The sequence below is a fragment of the Salvelinus namaycush genome, chromosome 31, assembly GCF_016432855.1.
Source record: "Salvelinus namaycush isolate Seneca chromosome 31, SaNama_1.0, whole genome shotgun sequence".
NCBI classification, from domain to species: domain Eukaryota; kingdom Metazoa; phylum Chordata; class Actinopteri; order Salmoniformes; family Salmonidae; genus Salvelinus; species Salvelinus namaycush.
In genome coordinates, this window is record NC_052337.1 from 40,190,126 (window position 1) to 40,211,696 (window position 21,571).

General features: G+C 41.9%; 1 protein-coding gene across 3 annotated transcripts in view; it reads left to right on the plus strand.

Moving 5' to 3' along the window:
• The window catches only part of fer (fer (fps/fes related) tyrosine kinase), a 36,595-nt gene extending 15,107 nt beyond the window's left edge, over window positions 1-21,488 (plus strand). The window contains exons 9-19 of one of the 3 annotated variants that reach the window (XM_038971140.1): window positions 171-360; window positions 9,359-9,454; window positions 9,746-9,952; window positions 10,571-10,693; window positions 12,579-12,635; window positions 12,763-12,878; window positions 13,071-13,165; window positions 13,261-13,384; window positions 16,497-16,651; window positions 16,942-17,064; window positions 17,654-21,488. In XM_038971140.1, the coding sequence (XP_038827068.1) occupies window positions 171-360; window positions 9,359-9,454; window positions 9,746-9,952; window positions 10,571-10,693; window positions 12,579-12,635; window positions 12,763-12,878; window positions 13,071-13,165; window positions 13,261-13,384; window positions 16,497-16,651; window positions 16,942-17,064; window positions 17,654-17,790 (1,423 nt within the window). In that variant the 3' untranslated portion in view covers window positions 17,791-21,488. The remainder of the gene's footprint in view (window positions 1-170; window positions 361-9,358; window positions 9,455-9,745; window positions 9,953-10,570; window positions 10,694-12,578; window positions 12,636-12,762; window positions 12,879-13,070; window positions 13,166-13,260; window positions 13,385-16,496; window positions 16,652-16,941; window positions 17,065-17,653) is intronic. The other 2 variants (XM_038971141.1, XM_038971142.1) reach the window with 2 other exon arrangements.
• Window positions 21,489-21,571: the final 83 nt, after the last annotated feature.

The window sequence follows — 21,571 nt, forward strand, 5'->3', positions numbered from 1 at the left end:
AGACGAGCGCCAGAGTGTGACTCCCCCCCTCATATCTATCCCTATCTTTTCACTCTCACATACACATACTCCCATTTTCTCTCTCTCACTGCCTCTCTCTCTCTCTCTCTCTTTGTTTCTCTCACAACACACTCATTCACTCCCTATCTCCCTCCCCCTCTCCCCATCAGTGCGGTTCTGCTGCTCAGTCAGAAGCAGTCTCTGGAGGATCTGAGGCAGACTGTCCAGTTGCTACGCTGCACCGAGGCCAAGCTGGGCGCCCAGAAGGACCTGCTCGACCACAAGATGCAGGAGAACGAGGGCAAGGAGCTGCCCCCCATGGTCAACTACGAGGACGATGCGCGCTCAGTCAACTCCATGGTGCGTCAGTGTTGTTGATTTGTTGTTGGTTTTCAATTGGGAAGAACTTGTCTAGCCTGGAATCCAAGCTGATATGCGATGGTGAAACATGGTGAAACGGAGCATATCAGTGTGGATTTCAGGCTATTACTTGTCACTCAGACACAGCTTTGTAATAAGAAGGAATGCAGCACTTTCCACTCAGACTGACCCACTGTATGAACTTCTGTCCTGTCTTAGACCGTTTTGTGTCGAGCCAAACCGTGTTATTTAAATGCATTCCCCAGAGAGATGCTGTATATCGTTATGAAAGCATCTATTGATTAAATAAAATACACAGGTGTCGACTTTACACAAAAATGCTTACTCACGAGCCCATTCCCAACAGTGCAGAGTTAAAAAGTAAGACAAATATTTGCTAAATATAAAAGGAAATAGTAACACGGCGTACCAGTACTGAGTCAATGTGCAGGGGTACGAGGTAATTGAGGTAATGCAGTATGTACATGTGGGTAGGGGTTAAAGTGACTAGGCAATCAGGATATATACTAAACAGAGTACCAGCAGCGTATGTGTAAGTGTGTCTGTGTGTGTATGGCGTCAATATGCATGTGTTGGAGTGTAGTGTGTGTGTGTAAGTGCGTAGAGTCTAGTGAGTGTGCAAGGGAGTCAGTGAAAACAATTAAGATACATAAATAATAGAGGGGGTGAATGTAAATTGTCCGGGCAGCCATTTGATTAACTGTTCAGTAGTCTTATGGCTTGGAGGTAGAAGCTGTTCAGCTGCCTTTTGGTCACAGATTCGGCGCTCCGGTACCGCTTGCAGAGAGCAGAATGAACAGCCTATGACTTTGGTGGCTGGAGTCTTCAACAGTTTTTAGGGCCTTCCTCTGATACCGCCTGGTATAGAGGTCCTGGATGGCAGGGAGTTCGGCCCCAGTGATGTACTGGGCCGTATGCACTACCCTCTGGAGCGCCTTGTGGTCGGATGCCGAGCAGTTTGCATACCAAGCGGTGATGCAGCCAGTCAAGATGTTCTCAATTGCGCAGCTGTAGAACTTCTTGAAGATCTGAGGGCCCATGCCAAATCTTTTGACGTGCCCTCTTAACGCCTGTGTTGGTGTGTTTGGACCATGGTAGGTCCTTAGTGATGTGGACACCAAGGAACTTGAAGCTCTCAACCCGCTCTACTACAGCCCCGTCGATCTGAATGGGGTCATGTTTGGCCCTCCGTTTCCTGTAAAACAGATTTCAGTGTTCCTGCATTATAATCACAGCCACTGGGAGCGCCGCATCTGGATGAGCATTTTCTTCTTTGCTTATAGCCTTATACAACTCATTGAGTGTGGTCTTAGTGCCAGCATCGGTTTGTAATGGTAAATAGACAGCTACGAAAAATACAGGTGAAAACTCTTTCTAAATTGTATGGTCTACATTTAATAATTAGGTATTCTAACTCATCGCGCACCAGCTGTTGTTCATTTTTATTTATTTATAGGGGACAATGTACACATAATAAAGAGACACAAAACCACCAACCCTGATCTTACCGGACTCTGCCGTTCTGTCCTGCCGATGCATAGGAAAGCAAGCTAGATGTATATTATTCATGTCTTTGTTCAGCCACGACTCCCGAGAAGCATAGTATATTACAGTTCTTAATGTTCCGTTGATAGGATAGTCTCAAGCGGTGCTCGTCCAGTTTATTCTCCAGCGTTGGCACATTTGCCAATAGAGCAGAGGGTAGAGGCGATTTTATTAATTTGCCATCATAGTGCCCATGCGCTGGCCTCTATAGTGCCGTCTTCGCCTTCTATGAGTGTCGGGGCCTAGTCCGGGGTTAATCAATATGTCTTTCGCCTCCGATTAATTGAAGTAGAAGTCCTCGTCCAAATCGAGGTTAGTGATAGCTGTTCTGATGTCCAAAAGCTATTTTCGGTCATAGGAAACGATGGCGGAAACGTTATGTATAAAAAACAGTTATGATCGGCCAAATAAAAGTACACAAAATAGCTCAATTGGTCAGGAGCCTGTAAAATTCCTTCCAGCGCCATTCTATTAATAGTGTCTGCTGGATGATTTTGTAAGCCCTAGAGACTGGATTCCACATCATTGGGAATACAAATATGCATCTGTTGCTCATAGATACCTTTTGAAAATAAGTTGGGGATGTTGATCAGAAAACCAGCCAGTATCTGGTGTAACAACAATTTGCCTCGTGCTGCATGACGTAACTCCTTCACAAAGAGTTGACCAGGCTGTTGATTTTAGCATGTGGAATGTTGTCCCACTCCTTTTCAATGGCTGTGCAAAGTGGCTGGATATTGGTGGGAACTGGAACACGGCCGTAGGGTAGTCCCATGTTAAATTCTCTTCTTTATGCATAACCCGACGACCGGCTGTATTCTTTTTTTTCATCATTCTCTAAACATTTTAGTTATGCTTTGTTAGTCATTTTTTAACATACAATTGAAGTCGGAAGTTTACATACACTTAGGTTGGAGTCATTAAAGCACATTTTTCAACCACTCCACAAATTTCTTGTTAACAAACTATAGATTTGGCAAGTCGGTTAGGACATCTACTTTGTGCATGACACAAGTAATTTTTCCAACAATTGTTTACAGACAGATTATTTCACTGTACCATAATTCCAGTGGGTCAGAAGTTTACATACACTAAGTTGACTGTGCCTTTATACAGCTTGGAAAATTCCAGAAAATTATGTCATGGCTTTAGAAGCTTCTGATAGGCTAATTGACATAATTTGAGTCAATTGGAGGTGTACCTGTGGTTATATTTCAAGGCCTACCTTCAAACTCAGTGCATCTTTGCTTGACATCATGGGAAAATCAAAAGAAATCAGCCAAGACCTCAGAAAAAAATGGTAGACCACAAGTCTGGTTCATCCTTGGGAGCAATTTCCAAATGCCTGAAGGTACCACGTTCATCTGTACAAAAATAGTACACAAGTATAAACACCATGGGACCACGCATCCGTCATACCGCTCACGAAGGAGACGCGTTCTGTCTCTTGGAGATGAACTTACTTTGATGTGAAAAGTGCAACTCAATCCCAGAACAACAGCAAAGGACCTTGTGAAGATGCTGGAGGAAACAGGCACAAAAGTTTCTATATCCATAGTAAAACGAGTCCTATATCGACATAACCTGAAAGGCCGCTCAGCAAGGAAAAAGCCACTGCTCCAACACCGCCATTAGAAAAGCCAGACTACGGTTTGCAACTGCACATGGGGACAAAGATCGTACTTTTTGGAGAAATGTCCTCTGGTCTGATGAAACAAAAATAGAACTGTTTGCCCATAATGACCATCATTATGTTTGGAGGAAAAAGGGGGAGGCTTGCAAGCCGAAGAACACCATCTCAACCGTGAAGCACGGGGGTGGAAGCATCATGTTGTGGGGGTGCTTTGCTGCAGGAGGGACTGGTGCACCTCACAAAATAGATGGCATCATGAGGCAGGAAAATTGTGTGGATATATTGAAGCAAGATCTCAAGACATCAGTCAGGAAGTTAAAGCTTGGTAGCAAATGGGTCTTCCAAATGGACAATGACCCCATGCATATGTAACGGATGTGAAATGGCTAGCTAGTTAGCGGGTACGCGCTACTAGCGTTTCAATCAGTTACGTCACTTGCTCTGAGACCTGAAGTAGGGTTGCACCTTGCTCTGCAAGGGCCGCGGCTTTTGTGGAGCGATGGGTAACGACGCTTCGTGGGTGTCAGTTGTTGATGTGTGCAGAGGGTCCCTGGTTCGCGCCCGTGTCGGGGCGAGGGGACGTACTAAAGTTATACTGTTACACATACTTGCAAGCAAAGTTGTGGCAAAATGGCTTAAGGACAACAAAGTCAAGGTATTGGAGTGGCCATCACAAAGCCCTGACCTCAATCCTATAGAAAATTTGTGGGCAGAACTGAAAAATCGTTTCGAGCAAGGAGGCCTACAAACCCGACTCAGTTACACCAGCTCTGTCAGGAGGAATGGGCCAAAATTCACCCAACTCATTGTGGGAAGCTTGTGGAAGGCTACCTGAAACATTTGACCCAAGTTAAACAATTTAAAGGCAATGCTACCAAATACTAATTGAGTGTATGTAAACTTCTGACCCACTGGGAATGTGATGAAAGAAGTAAAAGCTGAAATAGATCATTCTCAACTATTATTCTGACATTTCACAATCTTAAAATAAAGTGGTGATCCTAACTGACCGACAGGGAATTTTTACAAGGATTAAATGTCAGGAATTGTGAAACTAATTTTAAATGTATTTGGCTAAGGTGTATGTAAACTTCCGACTTCAACTGTACTTCCATGTTGTCTTCATCAACAAACCACATACCTAAAAACACTTTCACTCTAAACATAAAAATGTTAGCGTGAACAAATAGACTGGCGCATGGAATGTACATCACGATTATTAGCCAAAGAGCCGATTCCAACGGACTTTCCTCAATTGGCTAACTAATCCTGCTTTTAAAATGCAGAAAAGACTTGTGTACCGTTTTGTTTGAACATTAGTAGGAAATTAAGTTTCATCAACTTACCAAATTAAGTTTCATCAACTTCCGAAGGACCAGGTTAGACGAACCTCGTGGTTTCAGGCTATTACGCTGTGATTATGGAAAGCTGTGTGCTCCGGTTACTCAAATAATTGATCACTGGTAAGTCACTTTGCATCAAGCTTGCTAGTTAGCTTGTAGTAAGGACTAGTGAGCTGTATCCATCCAAATAACAGCTATAATATTCTTATGCATTTGGATATTTATGCAAACCGGGAGATTCCACCAACTACATGTACATGTTGCCCTAGGCTAATTTGGTTTGAGACATTTGGTTGGGTTGTATCCCCAGCTGGTCTCCAGCAAGTTGAAAGGACGTATAGGCAAGACAACAATAATCAACTTTTCGAAATACCAAGACCGTTCAAGGGTAGGCAAAGACTGGAATTAGTTCCGCAACATATCCAAGACTAGCGAATTAGATTGAGATGAACTTCCCTTGCTAGCCAGCCAGCTAATGTCAGCTAACCGGCACTGTAAACAAACAGTGACATAAGTATAATGCGACAGCTTTACGGTCAGTGTTAGCAGGTCAGATAACAAAATAGGGGCAGAATAAGTCATGCAAATAATTTGTTGTAACAACGAAGTATGTTAATAACGACAAGTGAGGCTGCTGAATACGTTAATTGAAATGACAAAAGCAGTTTGCTTAGGATGACGCCAAAGTTAGGCTAAATACATAGGAGTAACAGTGGCTGTACCCTACTCGGGGGCGTGGTCAAGCCACGCCTCGCCGTGTGTATCTGTGCCAGGAAGTCAAAGCAGGAAGTGTACCCTTCAGTCTGTGCTGCGATTTGTTGAGTCAACTCAACTAACATTACAACAAGTACATTCCATTGCATGAGCCACATCAGTTAGCATCATTTAAACGAACGTTATACATTACCATGGCTATCCAGCATAGTCCCAGTCGGTATTAAATAGAACGTGGCGGCCCCGCTCACCTGTGGGGAAAACGATCTGTGGTTATTTAGGTTACCCCATTGGTTCACAGCAAAAACTTGACCTTTTACCGAAGCAGTTTTCTTGTCTGCTGGTTTTAGTCAATTAGTACATTTCCCTGTGCATTCCATGTCTGAAATGTGCTGTATAAATAAAGCTTGATTTGAGTTGACAAAATTTACATTTAAGAAAAGTGCAACATCTCTAAAGATTACTTTTCAACATTGCCTGCTTCTGAGTGTTCTCATTACTTATAACGTTATGTTGTAGGCATGTAGGGCTTCCCTTATGCCCCTTCTCATGACAGTGCTAGCAGCCACGTAAGTGAACGCTAGCTAGCTATCGGAACATTAAGTTAGCCAAGACGAACAACACAATCAAACGGTCCGTACAGCTACAAACAACTACCAAACAAGTTAAATGTCTTACCTCTGATTAAATGTTTTCCACACACATAGCTAGCTACAGTGCCTTCAGAAAGTATTCACACCCCTTGACTTTTTCCACATTTTGTTACAGCCTGAATTTAAAATGGAAAAAACGGAGATTGTTTTTATCACTGGCCTACACACAATACCCCATAATGTCGAAGTGGAATTATGTTTTTCGAAATGTATACTCAACCCCTTTCTTATGCAAGCCTAAATATACTGAACAAAAATATAAACGCAAAATGTAAAGTGTTAAAATAAAATATCCCAGAAATGTTCAATACGCACAAAAAGCTTTTTTCGCTCAAATTTTGTGCACAAATGTGTTTACACCCTTGTTTTGAGTATTTATCCTTTGCCAAGATAACCCATCCACCTGACAGGTGTGGCATATCAAGAAGCGCATTAAACAGCAGAAAAATTACATAGGTGAACCTTGTGCTGGGGACAACTAAAGGCCACTGAATTGTGCAGTTTTGTCAAACAACACAATGCCACAGATGTCTCAAGTATTGAAGGAGTGTGCGATTGGCATGCTGACTGCAGGAATGTCCACCAGAGCTGTTTCCAGATAATTTTATGTTCATTTCTCTACCATAAGCTGCTTCCAATGTCGTTTTAGAGAATTTGGCAGTACATCCAACCGGCCTCACAATCGCAGACCACATGTAACCACGCCAGCCCAGGACCTTCACATCCGGCTTCTTTACCTGCGGGATCGTCTGAGACCAGCCACCCGGACAGCTGATGAAACTGAGGAATATTTCTGTCTGTAATAAAGCCCTTTTGTGGGGAAAAACTCAGCCTGATTGGCTGGGCCTGGCTCCCCAGTGGGTGGGCCTATGCCTAGATGTGAAATCCATAGAATAGGGCCTAATGAATTGATTTCAATTGACTGATTTCCTTATATGAACTGTAACTTGGTAAAATTGTTCAAATTGTTGCGTGTGTGTGCTTAACAAGTCTCATAATAAGCTGCATTGACTCACTCTGTGTGCAATATAGTGTTTAACAGGATTTTTGAATGAGTACCTCATCTCTGTACCCCACACATACAATTATCTGTATCAGTCAAGCAGTGAAGTTCAAGCACAAAAACCAGGGAGGTAATCCAATTCCTCACAAAGAAGGACACCTCTTGGTAGATGGGTATATAAAACATTTTTTTAAAGATAAGGAATATTACTTTGAGCATGGTGAATTTACTAATTGCACTTTGGATGGTGTATCAATACACCCAGTCACTAGATACAGGCGTCCTTCCTAACTCAGTTGCTGGAGAGGAAGGAAACTGCTCAATACTAACCTAATTGACAGAGTGAAAAGGACGCCTGTACAGAATAAAATTATTCTAAAATATTCATCCTTTTTGCAACAAGGCACTAAAGTAATAAGGCAAAAAATGTGGCAAAGCAATTAACTTTTGTGTCCTGAATACAAAGTGCTATGTTTGGGGCAAATCCAATACAACACATTACTGAGTACCACTCTCCATATTTTCAAGCATAGTTGTGGCTGCATCATGTTATGGGTATGCTTGTAATCGTTAAGGACTGGGGAGTTTTTCCATAATGAAAAATATACGAAATGGAGCTGAGCACAGGCAAAATCGTAGAGGAAACCCTGGTTCAGTCTGCTTTCCACCAGACACTGGGAGATGAATTCACCTTTCAGCAGGACAATAAACTAAAACACAAGACCAAATGTACACTGGAATTGCTTACCAAGAAGACAGTGAGTGGCCGAGTTAGTTTTGACTTAAATCTGCTTGAAAATCTATGGCAAGACTTGAAAATGGTTACTCAGGAAGACGCATAGCCGTAATTTCTGCCAAAGGTGATGCTAACATGTATTGAATACTTATGTAAATGAGACATTTCTGTATTTCATTTTCAATCAATTTGCAAACATTTCAAAAAGCATGTTTTCACTTTGTTATTATCAGGTATTGTGTGAAGATGGGTGAGAGAAAAAATAATTTTATCCGGCTGTAACACAACAAAATGCGGAATAAGTCAAAGGGTATGAATACTTTCTGAAGGCACTGTATGTGCAGCATACTTGGACAACGGATCCCCACGTTTCCCATTCTCCCACGAATAGCCTAAGCCACAGGACTTATCGCAGGCTCATATTTCCCTATGTGGGAGCATTGCGAATCGTAGGTCGGGATTTTTGACCTGGTTAAATGTACATTGAACAACGCAGCTTTTTGGCATGTTTTGTTATTTCTGTTTAAGTAAGTTTGCTCTGTTTCAATAGGAAATACATTTTTGGTTTCCCCAATTTGTGGTTGTGGTCGAGGGGAATTCGTCCTTATCATGTGAATATGGTATCAGTTGATAGAACATTCCAAATTACTATGAAAATGATTACATCACAATACTCGGCAGCCATTGCGAGTGTACCTATGAGTTTACCAGTCAAATTGTCAGGGTTAGAGCTTCTATGACCGTTCTATTCATTCTGTGCATTGTCCTGTACATTTTCATTGTATAGTAGTAGGTCAGTATGCTTTTTGTTGTTGTTGGTCTTCTGCTGTCTCCAAGGACATATTCATTCAGACAACTGAAATGTTGTTTTTTTTTCAACCTTTTTTCACTTTTCTCATCAAACCATCTGGGGAGATGAAATGTGACAGTGTGTCTGTGTGTCAATCAGGTTTCTGTTTAAAAGCCGATGGTGTCATAGAAAACCAGTTCAGAATGAAAAACACTGATGTTGCGTACTAGTTTTCCATTTTCTTCGGTCATTTTAGTGAAATGGGAAACCTATTTCATTGACATTGAGATGTTAGACTTTGAATGGGGCAACGTATGAGCACAACATAAAAAGCCTTGTGTTGAGTGTATAGTATGTGAGATGATTTAGTGCTGTTGAGCCTCCTTTTGGCTTCAGCGCTCTCTGCAGATAGCTGGGTGAACAGAGGAGGGCAGTGTGAGCACATAGGGATCACTCTAACCCTCCCGAACATACAGTACTGTCAGGTTTACTATATTGGGCTTGTTCAATTGTTAATGCTCGACTGCTTATAAGTCTAACATATGTCTCTGTGTTTTCAGGACAAAGGCAAAGACAAGATATCAAAGTTTGACACCTTGCGTCATTCCATCGCCGGTATCATCCGCTCTCCGAAATCTGTCCTTGGCTCATCATCTGTAGGTTCTGAAGTCTTTTATTTCAAAAATTGTTTTTAAAACCATTGTTTGTGTTGCCTTGTGTAGTGAGTGTGGAAAATATGTTGTGTATCGTACACATTGCATTCAAATGGTGAATTATCTGTTTTATCATGTCAAGTCAACAATAAGTCCTTTTCTGAGTGGAGTGACACAGATCTTCTAGCTGTCTTGACTGACAATTGAAGAGTAATTCACAATTGATCCCTAACTGTCATTATCATATCATCATAATATCATATTTCATCATGTCATTTCATCGTACGTGTCCAGCAGTTTTTTGACGTGATCCCGACCAGTGAGAAGCCCCTGGGGGACCAGGAGTGGTACCACGGGGCCATCCCCAGGACCGAGGCCCAGGAGCTGCTCAAGCAGCAAGGCGACTTCCTGGTCCGGGAGAGCCATGGCAAGCCTGGCGAGTACGTCCTGTCTGTCTTCTCCGACGGACAACGGAGACACTTCATCATCCAGTTTGCAGACGTGAGTTCTACGTGGTCAGTTGTGAATAAAAGCTGTTTGTCTCCCTGCAGAGCAATTGGGTTTCAGCAGTATAAGAGACAAAAGATACGGATGTCTTCGGGTATATTTGATGCGATGATGTGCGTCAGCCAATGATTACTTTGTGTCTGTTACGTATGCAGAGATACGAGTTTACAGGCAACTTGGTACGAACTGAAACTATTTGACAAGGAATTCTATGGTTCATTGATTCAGATGGCAGCTACTAGTAATGCTGCAAGTAATTGCTTGTGAAGTTGTACGGTTTCCGTCAACACGAAAGATGATGATTAGCAAAGCTTCCAACTCATCTTTTGAATTCGTTAATGACTAAGTGAGTAGCCTTGCAGTTAGTCTTCCCTGAGATTGGAAGATTGGGAGTTCGATCCCCAGCCGAGTCGTACCAAAATGGTACCCGATGCGTCTCTGCTTGGCACTCAGCATTACGGAGATGGGTTTGGGGGTAAGGCCCTGGGATAGACTAGCGTCCTGTTCAGGGGGTGTACTTGTACATCAAGCTGCTCCTATGAGCTGTTCTGGCTTTGCACAAGTCTTTCGTTTTTACTTACTTTCTGCTCTTTGCCTCCTCTTTGTCCGCAGAACCAGTATCGTTTTGAAGGCACTGGCTTCCCGACCATTCCTCAGTTAATTGAACACCATTACACCACAAAGCAAGTCATTACCAAGAAGTCAGGGGTGGTGCTTTTAAACCCAGTCATCAAGGTAAAACATTTTCTCTTATATCCATGTTCATTCACCATGTGATGTAGATCAGAAGTCAATGGGAGTTCTCACAACAGGGATGGGAATGTAATTGTTGCAAAAGCCATCAAGCTGTCTTGAAGGCCTTTAATGGCACACTGTAAAACTCATTAATAGGGTCAGGTTGTCCAGAAGCGTTTGGTGTTAGGCTAATAGATGTTCAGAAATAAGCCCCATCAATTTCAGAATGATCATTCACATTACATTTGATGCTTCCAAAACAGGAAAAGAATAGCAAGCAACACCCACGTCTCAAGTCATTGTCAGCGACATCAGTGGTCTAGGCTCCATTGCTTATAACTCCCCCCGACTCCTGGCCCTAAATCATGATATTAAAGGTTCTGAAGTTCTTATTTACATTTCATAAAGTTTTTTGTCATTTAGCAGATGCTCTTATCCAGAGCGACTAACAGTAGCGAGCGCATACAATTTCATACTGGTCCCCCGTTTGAATCAAACCCACAACCCCGGCCGTCGCAAGCGCCACTCTCTACCAACTGAGTCACACGGGACCAGAATAAACATAAATCGGTTTTGTATTACTGCCATAGTGTTTTGGTACTCGGCTCTCATTTCAGTCAGTTTTCACCAGGTCTTTCATTTGAGATGCATTACTTTTTACAGGCTCTCTCACCGAGACTCATTATGTACACATCCACTATCTGCTGCTGACATCAGCACGAGTCGAAAGGAAGTTGATCCCTAGCTTTTCTGGTACTCGCGACTTTTAATTGATTGATTTTCCGATGTTCTGACATACCGCATCATCTCAGTGTTATTTGGTGTTTGGTTCTGCAGGTTTTGGCCATATCCTGAAATATAGTAAGAATCTGACATCCAGTAAATGTTTCAGTTTAATAAGTAATAAGTAGTGTGCTTTGATCACAGTTAAACAACTTTCTGTAGGTTAAGTTCTAACTACACTTTTGCCACTAATATAATGAAACATATTCCAATTGGGCTTTTCAGTCCTCTACAATACCAGGCTGTTGTTCTGTATTAAATCACATTGATCACGATGTGCTCCAAAAGATTCCTTGGCTATTTTAGCCATTGGCGCTATTAACCTCTGGTTTCCTGACCTGTATGACATTTTTCACGGGCACATTTCTCATGTATAGGCTCGTAGTGCAAATGTATTTTTAATATCCGCTATGTGCTGCAACTGGATCCAATACGCCTGACGTTTTCTCGACAGAGGGAAATAAGTCAACACTTTCAATAGCCAGGTTTAATCATAAACAAGTCCTAGAGTCCTCCTAAGCTACCCGGTTGGTGTTGAACATAATGGTGTTTTAATTGCCCCAGCCATTACGAACACGGGGTTAATGGTTGTTGTCATTACTACTGTATTGGGTCTGCTGAAGCCTCCGAACACTAAGTGTTTTTAAATAGTCTTTCTGTGAGCACTTCATAGCAAAGCGGTGACATTTTACCGTTAGGCACCACATTGCACTTGGAAGATTTGATCATTATTTTATTCAATGAGACTGGCCATTGGAATGTGTTATGTTTAGCTGGGCCATTATTTTCTTGCTCCGTGGAAATGTTTTTTGAGGCGTCAAGGTTTTTGTGGCTGAAGTAATTGTTTCTCGGTTTATAGGAATTCTGATAATACAATAGTCAGTCAATGCTTTGTTACACAGTAGCATTTGTATGGTTTCGTTTGTATTTGTGTGTGTGTGTGTGTGTGTGTGTGTGTGTGTGTGTGTGTGTGTGTGTGTGTGTGTGTGTGTGTGTGTGTGTGTGTGTGTGTGTGTGTGTGTGTGTGTGTGTGTGTGTGTGTGTGTGTGGATGTTTTGTATTTGGTGTTTACATTGCCCGTGTTTTGTTCCATCTTTCGTAGGATAAAAAATGGATACTCAACCATGAGGATGTTATTCTTGGAGAGCTTCTTGGCAAAGTTAGTGGTTTTGGATATCCTCTTCATGTTCACCACATCTGTAGGACAGAGGGTTTTTTGGTTGTTAAATTAATATATACTAAACAAACTTTTGTTACTGTATCTCTGTTTTTTTCTTTGTTCTTAGGGCAACTTTGGTGAGGTATTCAAAGGAACATTGCGGGACAAGACTCCTGTGGCAGTCAAGACCTGTAAAGAGGATCTTCCACAGGAGCTGAAGATCAAATTCCTATCAGAAGCCAGGTGAGAGGAGCACATGTCCTGCAATATAGTGGAGGAACATGTCAGCTATCAGTCGCAGGTCCCTTTTTAACCGCCTAGAAACATCTGTTCACTCATCTTTGACATTATTTACCTGAACAAACTTTTAGTCTGGTGTTTTAGAGATCTGACAAATATGTAAATGTCTCGTACTGTCAAATGTTGCTGCTACAGGATCCTGAAGCAGTATGACCACGCGAACATTGTGAAGCTGATAGGCGTCTGCACACAACGGCAGCCTATTTACATTGTGATGGAGCTAGTGCCAGGTAAGTCCAGTAGCATACAGTACTGCCATACAGAAACAACTTGTCCCCCCCGAATGTTACAATTCTGAACATAGATTTTGATATCTTATTGGAAGGAGGGGACTTCTTGTCATTCCTCCGGAAGAAGAAGGAAGACCTGAAGACCAAACAGCTGGTGAAGTTTTCTTTAGATGCTGCTGCAGGAATGGCTTACCTCGAGCTCAAAAACTGCATCCACAGGTATTGGTTTACTGTTGTCAACATCAGTCTGTGGAATACTGTATGTAACATTATTCTGCATGGAGTATTCCAGAAAATAGCCCTATCTGTCTAACGTTCAAGAGATTGCCCATGCTTTGAACAGAATTTCACTTCAGCTGTTCTTATTTGTACTCATGGGTTCTATTAATTGCACAACATTTTATAGATGAAACCTCTTGCTCTAGCAGCAAGCCCACTCCATTTTCAAACCTAACTGAATTTAGACCCCATCAAATGTCTTCCCCTCTACAATGCCATGACCCCCCCCCCCCCCCCAAAGTAAGATATGTGAGAGGACAACATGGATCTCTCGCTGCTTAACACGGTTTACAACACTATCAGCTTTGATAGTAACACCTTGAGCTCTGAGCCATATCTCTATTTCTCTATGCTGGCTAATTTGAGATTGTGTTTTCAGGTGAAAACTATTCCCACCAAGCCAGATAGTCGTAGCAAGAGAAAGTGAGGTGCTGCTGCTGCTGCTGCTGCAATCAGTCTTACATTTCTCTTAGCACAGCGGGGCCATCAAATCATCTCCGGTGCATTGCTCTTACTTATCTCACCGGGACCAGTATCCCTGAGTGACAGTCTAATTTGTCCCAACTCTGCAGCTCAGTGCTGGCAGTCAGCAGAAACAGGAGAAGCTCTTTGAAAAATAAACTCAGCAAGAAAAGAAACATCCTCTCACTGTCAACTGCGTTTATTTTCAGCAAACTTAACATGTGTAAATATTTGTATGAACATAACAAGATTCAACTACTGAGACATAAACTGAACAAGTTCCACAGACATGTGACTAACAGAAATGGAATAATGTGTCCCTGAACAAAGGGAGGAAGGTCAAAATCAAAAGTAACAGTCAGTATCTGGTGTGGCCACCAGCTGCAGTGCATCTCCTCCTCATGGACTGCACCAGATTTGCCAGTTCTTGCTGTGAGATGTTACTCCACTCTTCCACCAAGGCACCTGCAAGTTCCCGGACATTTCTGGGGGGTATGGCCCTAGCCCTCACTCTCCGATCCAACAGGTCCCAGGCGTGCTCAATAGGATCCGGGCTCTTCGCTGGCTATGACAGAACACTGACATTCCTGTCTTGCAGGAAATCATACACAGAACGAGCAGTATGGCTGGTGGCATTGTCATGCTGGAGGGTCATGTCAGGATGAGCCTGCAGGAAGGGTACCACATGAGGGAGGAGGATGTCTTCCCTGTAACGCACAGCGTTGAGATTGTCTGCAATGACAACAAGCTCAGTCCGATGATGCCCCAGACCATGACGGACCCTCCACCTCCAAATCGATCCTGCTCCCGAGTACAGGCCTCGGTGTAACGCTCATTCCTTCGGCAATAAACGCAAATCCGACCATCACCCCTGGTGAGACAAAACCGCGTCTCGTCAGTGAAGAGCACTTTTTGCCAGTCCTGTCTGGTCCAGCGACGGTGGGTTTGTGCCCATGGGCGACGTTGTTGCCGGTGATGTCTGGTGAGGACCTGCTTTACAACAGGCCTACAAGCCCTTAGTCCAGCCTCTCTCAGCCTATTGCGGACAGTCTGAGCACTGATGGAGGGATTGTGTGTTCCTGGTGTAACTCGTGCAGTTGTTGTTGCCATCCTGTACCTGTCCCACAGGTGTGATGTTCGGATGTACCGGTCCTGTGCAGGTGTTGTTACACGTGGTCTGCCACTGCGAGGACGATCAGCTGTCCGGCCTGTCTCCCTGTAGCGCTGTCTTAGGCGTCTCACAGTACGAACATTGCAAGTTATTGCCCTGCCACATCTCCAGTCCTCATGCCTCCTTGCAGCATGCCTAAGGCATGTTCATGCAGATGAGCAGGGACCCTGGGCATCTTTCTTTTGGTGTTTTTCAGAGTCAGTAGAAAGGCCTCTTTAGTGTCCTAAGTTTTCATAACTGTGACCTTAATTGCCTACCGTCTGTAAGCTGTGAGTGTCTTAACGACCATTCCACAGGTGCATGTTCATTAATTGATCATGGTTCATTGAACAAGCATGGGAAACAGTGTTTAAACCCTTTACAATGAAGATCTGTGAATTTATTTGGATTTTTACAAATTATCTTTGAAAGACCAGGTCCTACAAAAGGGACGTTTCTTATTTTGCTGAGTTTATATTGAGTAGTTGTAGTCCTCCTCACAGAGGGGCTGCAGGGCTGTGGAATTGAAACGGGAGGGATACAGGGCTCAATTTGTACGTGTCTCGTGGGCACACACACAGATATGCGCACACACTCTTGCGCATACTTATACACACACACACACACACACACACACACACACACACACACACACACACACACACACAGATGGTACAGGGTCATCCCATCCACCTGCAGCAGGGCCCAAATAATCTGGCGGATGAGTTTTCTCTCTGTAGATTATAAATGTTCACATCATCGACAGTATGGTGACCTTTGACCTACATGTACAGTAGTAGTTGAGATCCCCGTCTATCCCGACTCATGTACATGTGTTTTAGATGTCCTGATTTGCCTACTATTTAAGTCATTTATTTAATGGCCCATTTGTTAATATGAACATTAAAATGATGGTTATTCATATGGCTAGCATCTGTCACGATAAGCGGGCTCTACCACTACATCCTTTCACTTTGTTCTGTAAATATTCTGCTCTAGCTACTACACCCAATGTGTCTGTGCGTGTGCGTGCGTGCGCATAAATTGCTTGTTTGATGGGGATGTTGGGGCGGGCAGCAAATAACGGCGAGAACGGCTATCTAGCTGAGCGGCCAGACGCTATGTTGCCAGTCTTGTCATGGTATAGAAACTATTGACTAATACTTCTCTGAGAGCAATGGTTTCAGTTGAAATGCCTGTTAAAGGTTGTGGTCATGAGTGACTTGTTTGTTCACAAAACGTTAATATCCAAACAAAGGCCTACTGTTTGTGTTGTTGTTGTATTTAGAACCCACCACAGCCCATCTTTTGTCTACACTCTTTTTGTCTACACTCTCTTTTTTTCTACACTCTTTTTTTTGTCTACACCCCCCGTGATCTGAGGAAGATGGAGTGAAAGTGGAGGTAAAGTGATATTGTCCCTCCGTCTGTCTCCCACAGGGATCTGGCTGCCAGGAACTGTCTGGTGGGAGAGAGCAACCTGCTGAAGATCAGCGACTTTGGGATGTCGAGACAAGAGGACGATGGGATCTACTCGTCGTCCGGCCTCAAACAGATCCCCATCAAGTGGACGGCTCCAGAGGCATTAAATTATGGTAAAACTGCGAGGCTTTACTTTTCACCAATTTCGTTATCAAACCTCCAAATATATTTGTCATTATGTGCTTAACACTAGCCTAACCCCACAACACTGGCCTAACCCAGCAAAATGCAACTACAGTAGTTGGTATTTAGGGAAGAAAACAGCTCTTAATTGTGTTTTTTTGGAGTATATGATTTGAAGTCTGCAGAAGGTAGCATAGCTTTTTGATGACACAACATCCCCAACATGTCACCACATTTCTTCTCCAATACATGGTGGCTGAGAGTGTTGTTGTTGTCCCAGGGAGATACAGCTCGGAGAGTGACGTGTGGAGCTATGGGATCCTCCTATGGGAAACGTTTAGTCTCGGAGTGTGTCCTTACCCAGGGATGACCAACCAGCAGGCCAGAGAGCAAGTGGAGAAAGGTAAGAAGACGTCCCTCCAAGGGTTCAGAGTGTCGTCTTGATTTCCTTGTCTGACAGAATATCTGTGTTAGCTTGGTGGCCGGATCCGTTTGTGCTTTAGCCAACTCCTCTGTTGTTGATTTTTTTAGGCCAGTGGCCAGAGGAGTACGTGCTCCAGTAATTTGTTGACAAGATCGTTTAACCGATTGTATCTTATGATTTTGCCTGTTTTTAGAGATTTGCTAATGATATCGGACACCACATGTGACCATTAGTGGTCTGATGAAGGCATTTCTGACTGGTAACGGTCTTTAAGAATGAATGAACGGTGTACTAATTAGGTATAAAACTGAAGGTAATGAGAGAACTCAAAAGACAACGCCACCATAATTATATATTGACCATTGAGTGAGTCATCTGTGTTCTCTTTCATTGGATTTGGCCTTAGAGCCAATTACTTGAAAAACTACAAGTAGTCGTGAAGAGAACCGCATTGGTTGGTAATGTGTTTTCCAACCTTATACCCCTGATTATCCTGCCTCAATCCATCCTAGGAAATTCACTGAAATTGTGTGTGTGTGTGTCTGTCTGTCTTTCACCCCCATCTTAGGCTACAGAATGTCCTGTCCACAAAAGTGCCCTGATGAGGTTTACAAAGTCATGCAGAAGTGCTGGGAGTACAAGCCTGAAAACCGGCCAAAGTTTGCCGACCTTCAGAAAGAACTGGCCTCGGTCAAGAAAAAATAGCACCCAGGTAGGGGAAGGGGGACCAAGTCATGCATCACCTCCAGGGAATCATCCCCTTACAACCACAGAACGTTACGTCCTTGATGCTACTCGTCGTGATTGTATTTACGGTTTATACTTTGTCACAAAATCACTGTGTTATTTGCCTATGCAACTGTTTTGAGCCATTATCAAGGAGAGAGGTCTCTGCTTAGCTTGGATCATTGTCAAAATTCGACCGTATTTCTTTTTGAACCTGGTGCTCTTTTGTTCCTGTTTGTTTCTTTCACCTCTTACTGAACCTCAGTAAACGTCAGGTATTTTGGAGCAAAACCATGCAAACATGGAAAGATGATGTGTGTGATACGTAAAACGATGCTCCGTTGCACACACAGTGAGCTCAAACCGTACTGGGACAGTGACAAATGATACAAATGCTATTTGTGCATCCTTATTCACAATTCATTCAGGATTATCTGTAATCATGGTAGCATCCACATGAATACAGAAGTGTTTAGAAGCAAATGATATTCATATTTACAGTCAAAGTGATTCCAAAATGGCGCAATACATTATTTACCATTCATTTCTATTGGGCCTAAAATAATCTGAAACACAACCAAATTAAACAGCAAATGCGTCCACAAACTTGATGTAGTCATTGTGTGCTATGAATATGGGACCAAAGACGTACGTTTTTACTATTTTAATACACAAATAAGTGAATTTGTTTTAATTCTTTTGGTGCCTTAAAATGGGGTGACTATGTACAAAAAGTGCTGTAATTTCTGAACGATTCTCTGTTTGGATAAAAAAATACCCTCAAATTAAAGCTGACAGTTTGCACTTTAACCTCACAGTCATTGTATCATTTCAAACCCAAAGTGCAGGAGTACCGAGCCAAAACAACAACAACAAATGTGTCACTGTCCCAATACTTTTGGAGCTCACTGTATGACTTCTGCTGTTTTGCTATTGCTCATCATTCATTCATAGCCACAATAATGAACATTTTCCAAATTTTTTTTAGGGCCCCGAGTTTGGTCCTGTTAAGGTAGGATGGTTTATGAGGACGTGAAAAAGGTTTCTGGGGCTCCGTGTAGCTGTGCAACCTCCAAAACAGACTGATAAGGTAGATGCACTCTGTAGCTCATTTCAGTCTTTAGACAGATTGCGTATGAGAACCTGTTGTTCTCTTTACCAGCAGATCATACCTCGGGGTTATTATTGTATGTCTCAAGCTTGACTTTTCGACTTTCCAGGAAGAAAAATACTTCTAGCTGAAAGTCTTGTTTGTGACGATTTTGAGATCAGCTACAATGTCTTTCCAAAGATCAAGTATTCTCTTCACTCACACCATTCAATCTAGGAAACCTTTTAAGTTTAACATACAAGGATTAGTGCAATTTGTTACACCATTTTCCTATAATTATTCAGGCTATAAAATGCAGAAATATTGAAGTAATACTGCCTTAATTATAAAGTGAATGAACTTCTAAGTTGTGTATTTGTAATTAATACAATTTGACTTTGAATGATTTAATTTAAGACCCTCCAGATTGCTGCCTCATTGCTAAGTATTGGTCAGTTGTTACAACCTCACTACTTTTGTATGATCTGAGAATTAGAATGTATCATAACTGTACTATCTGACGTGAAATGTGACATTTTCGCATTTCGTGTCAAAAACAGTCCGCTGTTACATTAGCCATGACAGTTTTAAGGAACTCCAGTTTTCAGGCATTCATATGTTGTGGTATTTTCTACTTCAGACAATTATTTTTGTGAAACACAATTGTAAATCGTTGATAGACATTGCATTCAGTAATGAACAGTGAACTAGTTTTCATTAAGTATACTTAGGGCCAGGAGTTTTATCTGACCATGCGTCATGACCAGGATAAAACTCTGGGACCTAGGGCTCGAATCAATCTGTATCGCGATTCGCGGAAGATCCGCGGTATGGCGTGATTGAAATGTAAAGATAATTTTAATTGAGCCGACCAATGCAGTGTTTACCGGGAACGTTGCCTTTTAAATTTAAATCGTGCTTTACCGTGAATTTTCCGCAACACGGATTGAATTGAGCCCCTAGGCCTCGTCAATAACTAGGGGCTACAGTTTTTCCTGACCAGGAAATTCTCCTGGCTCTATAGTGAATTAGCTATTCCAGTCGCTTCTGTATTCGGGTCATTCCTCTAAGGCTGCCATGTTGTCTCCATGTAGCCAAGCTCCTTGCCATTTTGTGCTGACAGTCCAGATGTGTCTTTAAAAGCATCTTCTTTGAATTAAACACATCACATCCATCCATCAGTTTCACTTGTCTTTCGAATTTTACAATCAAACATTCCTCTTCCTGTATTTTGTAAATGCTATAACCTTTTTCTACATTTTGTTTTTCGAATACTAATCTGAAAAAATGCAATCGTGCAAATGTAGGTCACTCTTTATCGGTGTGTAGCTCTATAGGATTGTTTCTTCGATAAAGAAAACATTGTCTATGTTTTGCGTCTGTATCTGCATGATTGTTTGTACATTTTTAGTATGTATAAAAGATATTTGGAAAGATCCTCCTATTTCCTATCCTGTGTATACAATGTCAAACTGTCATGACCTCATCTGTTGTCTCTCAAATGACATCATATTCCCCATAGTGCACTTATATGTGAAAGGTAGTGCACTACATGGTAAATAGGTTGCCATTTGAGACTGGAGTAACAGTTATTGAGTGGTTTCTCCAGTCAAATTACCTCCAGATTGTTTTTCTTGCATTCCAGACGACCTAGTTACAGCTTTAGTTCTAAACACCAAACCATTGATTTGTACGTATATTTTTTATTAACATTGTCTTCAATAACAAAAAGGTGTAGAATGAATGGGTGCTTACATCTTAACTACTGGTTGATGAGCACAATATATTTCTGTTTAAACAAATGTAAGGCATACACCTTTTGTAGTAACCCTTTTATTTATTTGAGACACTAAAATAGCATTTTGTATCAATTTCAGTCTCTTAAGATATTTGCCAGTGTTTTTATAGAATTTGTTCTATGGTTTAATTTGTTTTCTATTTGTATTATTCTCATGCAAAGTGACCAAGTCTAGATTTTGCCATGGGTAGTTGGAGATTCACCTCTACGCTACTGGCCAATGCATGATATGCAAACCATTATTACATCTGTGGTGAATGGAATTGTATTTTCTTTTGTTACTCATGTTTTTTTAGTGACTAATTCTGCTTCACAATTCAATGTGACTGTCTTGTGCTGTATCATCGTTTATTTACTCCAAGGCCAACTTTACAGCGTTCGAAAGTATGCGCCTTATTGAGCGCTTTTCCTAAGGTATATTGCTAATATTTGAGTCTGTGTCAGACTAATTTAAAGAGCTGGGATATTTATTGCCACAATAGAGACCTTTATATATTTTGATTGCACTTTTGGCCATGTTAAAGACACTATCAGAAAAAGGCACACTAGTACTGTTGTGTTAATTGTTTCGCTCAACATGTTTCCCTTTTAATAAAGACCATATCTAAAGTAAAAAGTGGACAATGCACTGGATTTAAGTGATCAAATTAATGTTACACGGTTACCCCACTTCAGAGTAAGAATTGAAAAATGTCCTTAACTGTATATTCCCCTTGTTAATGATCAAATCTCATATGTCATGTTTTTTTATACTGTGTACTTGCAATAAATCTTTTTTGGCTCTTTGAATTCAATCTCAAGTGTTATCTGTTTGGGGAGGTGCAGAAATGAATTTAAATCCATTTTCAGAATACAAATATCTGATCCTCATT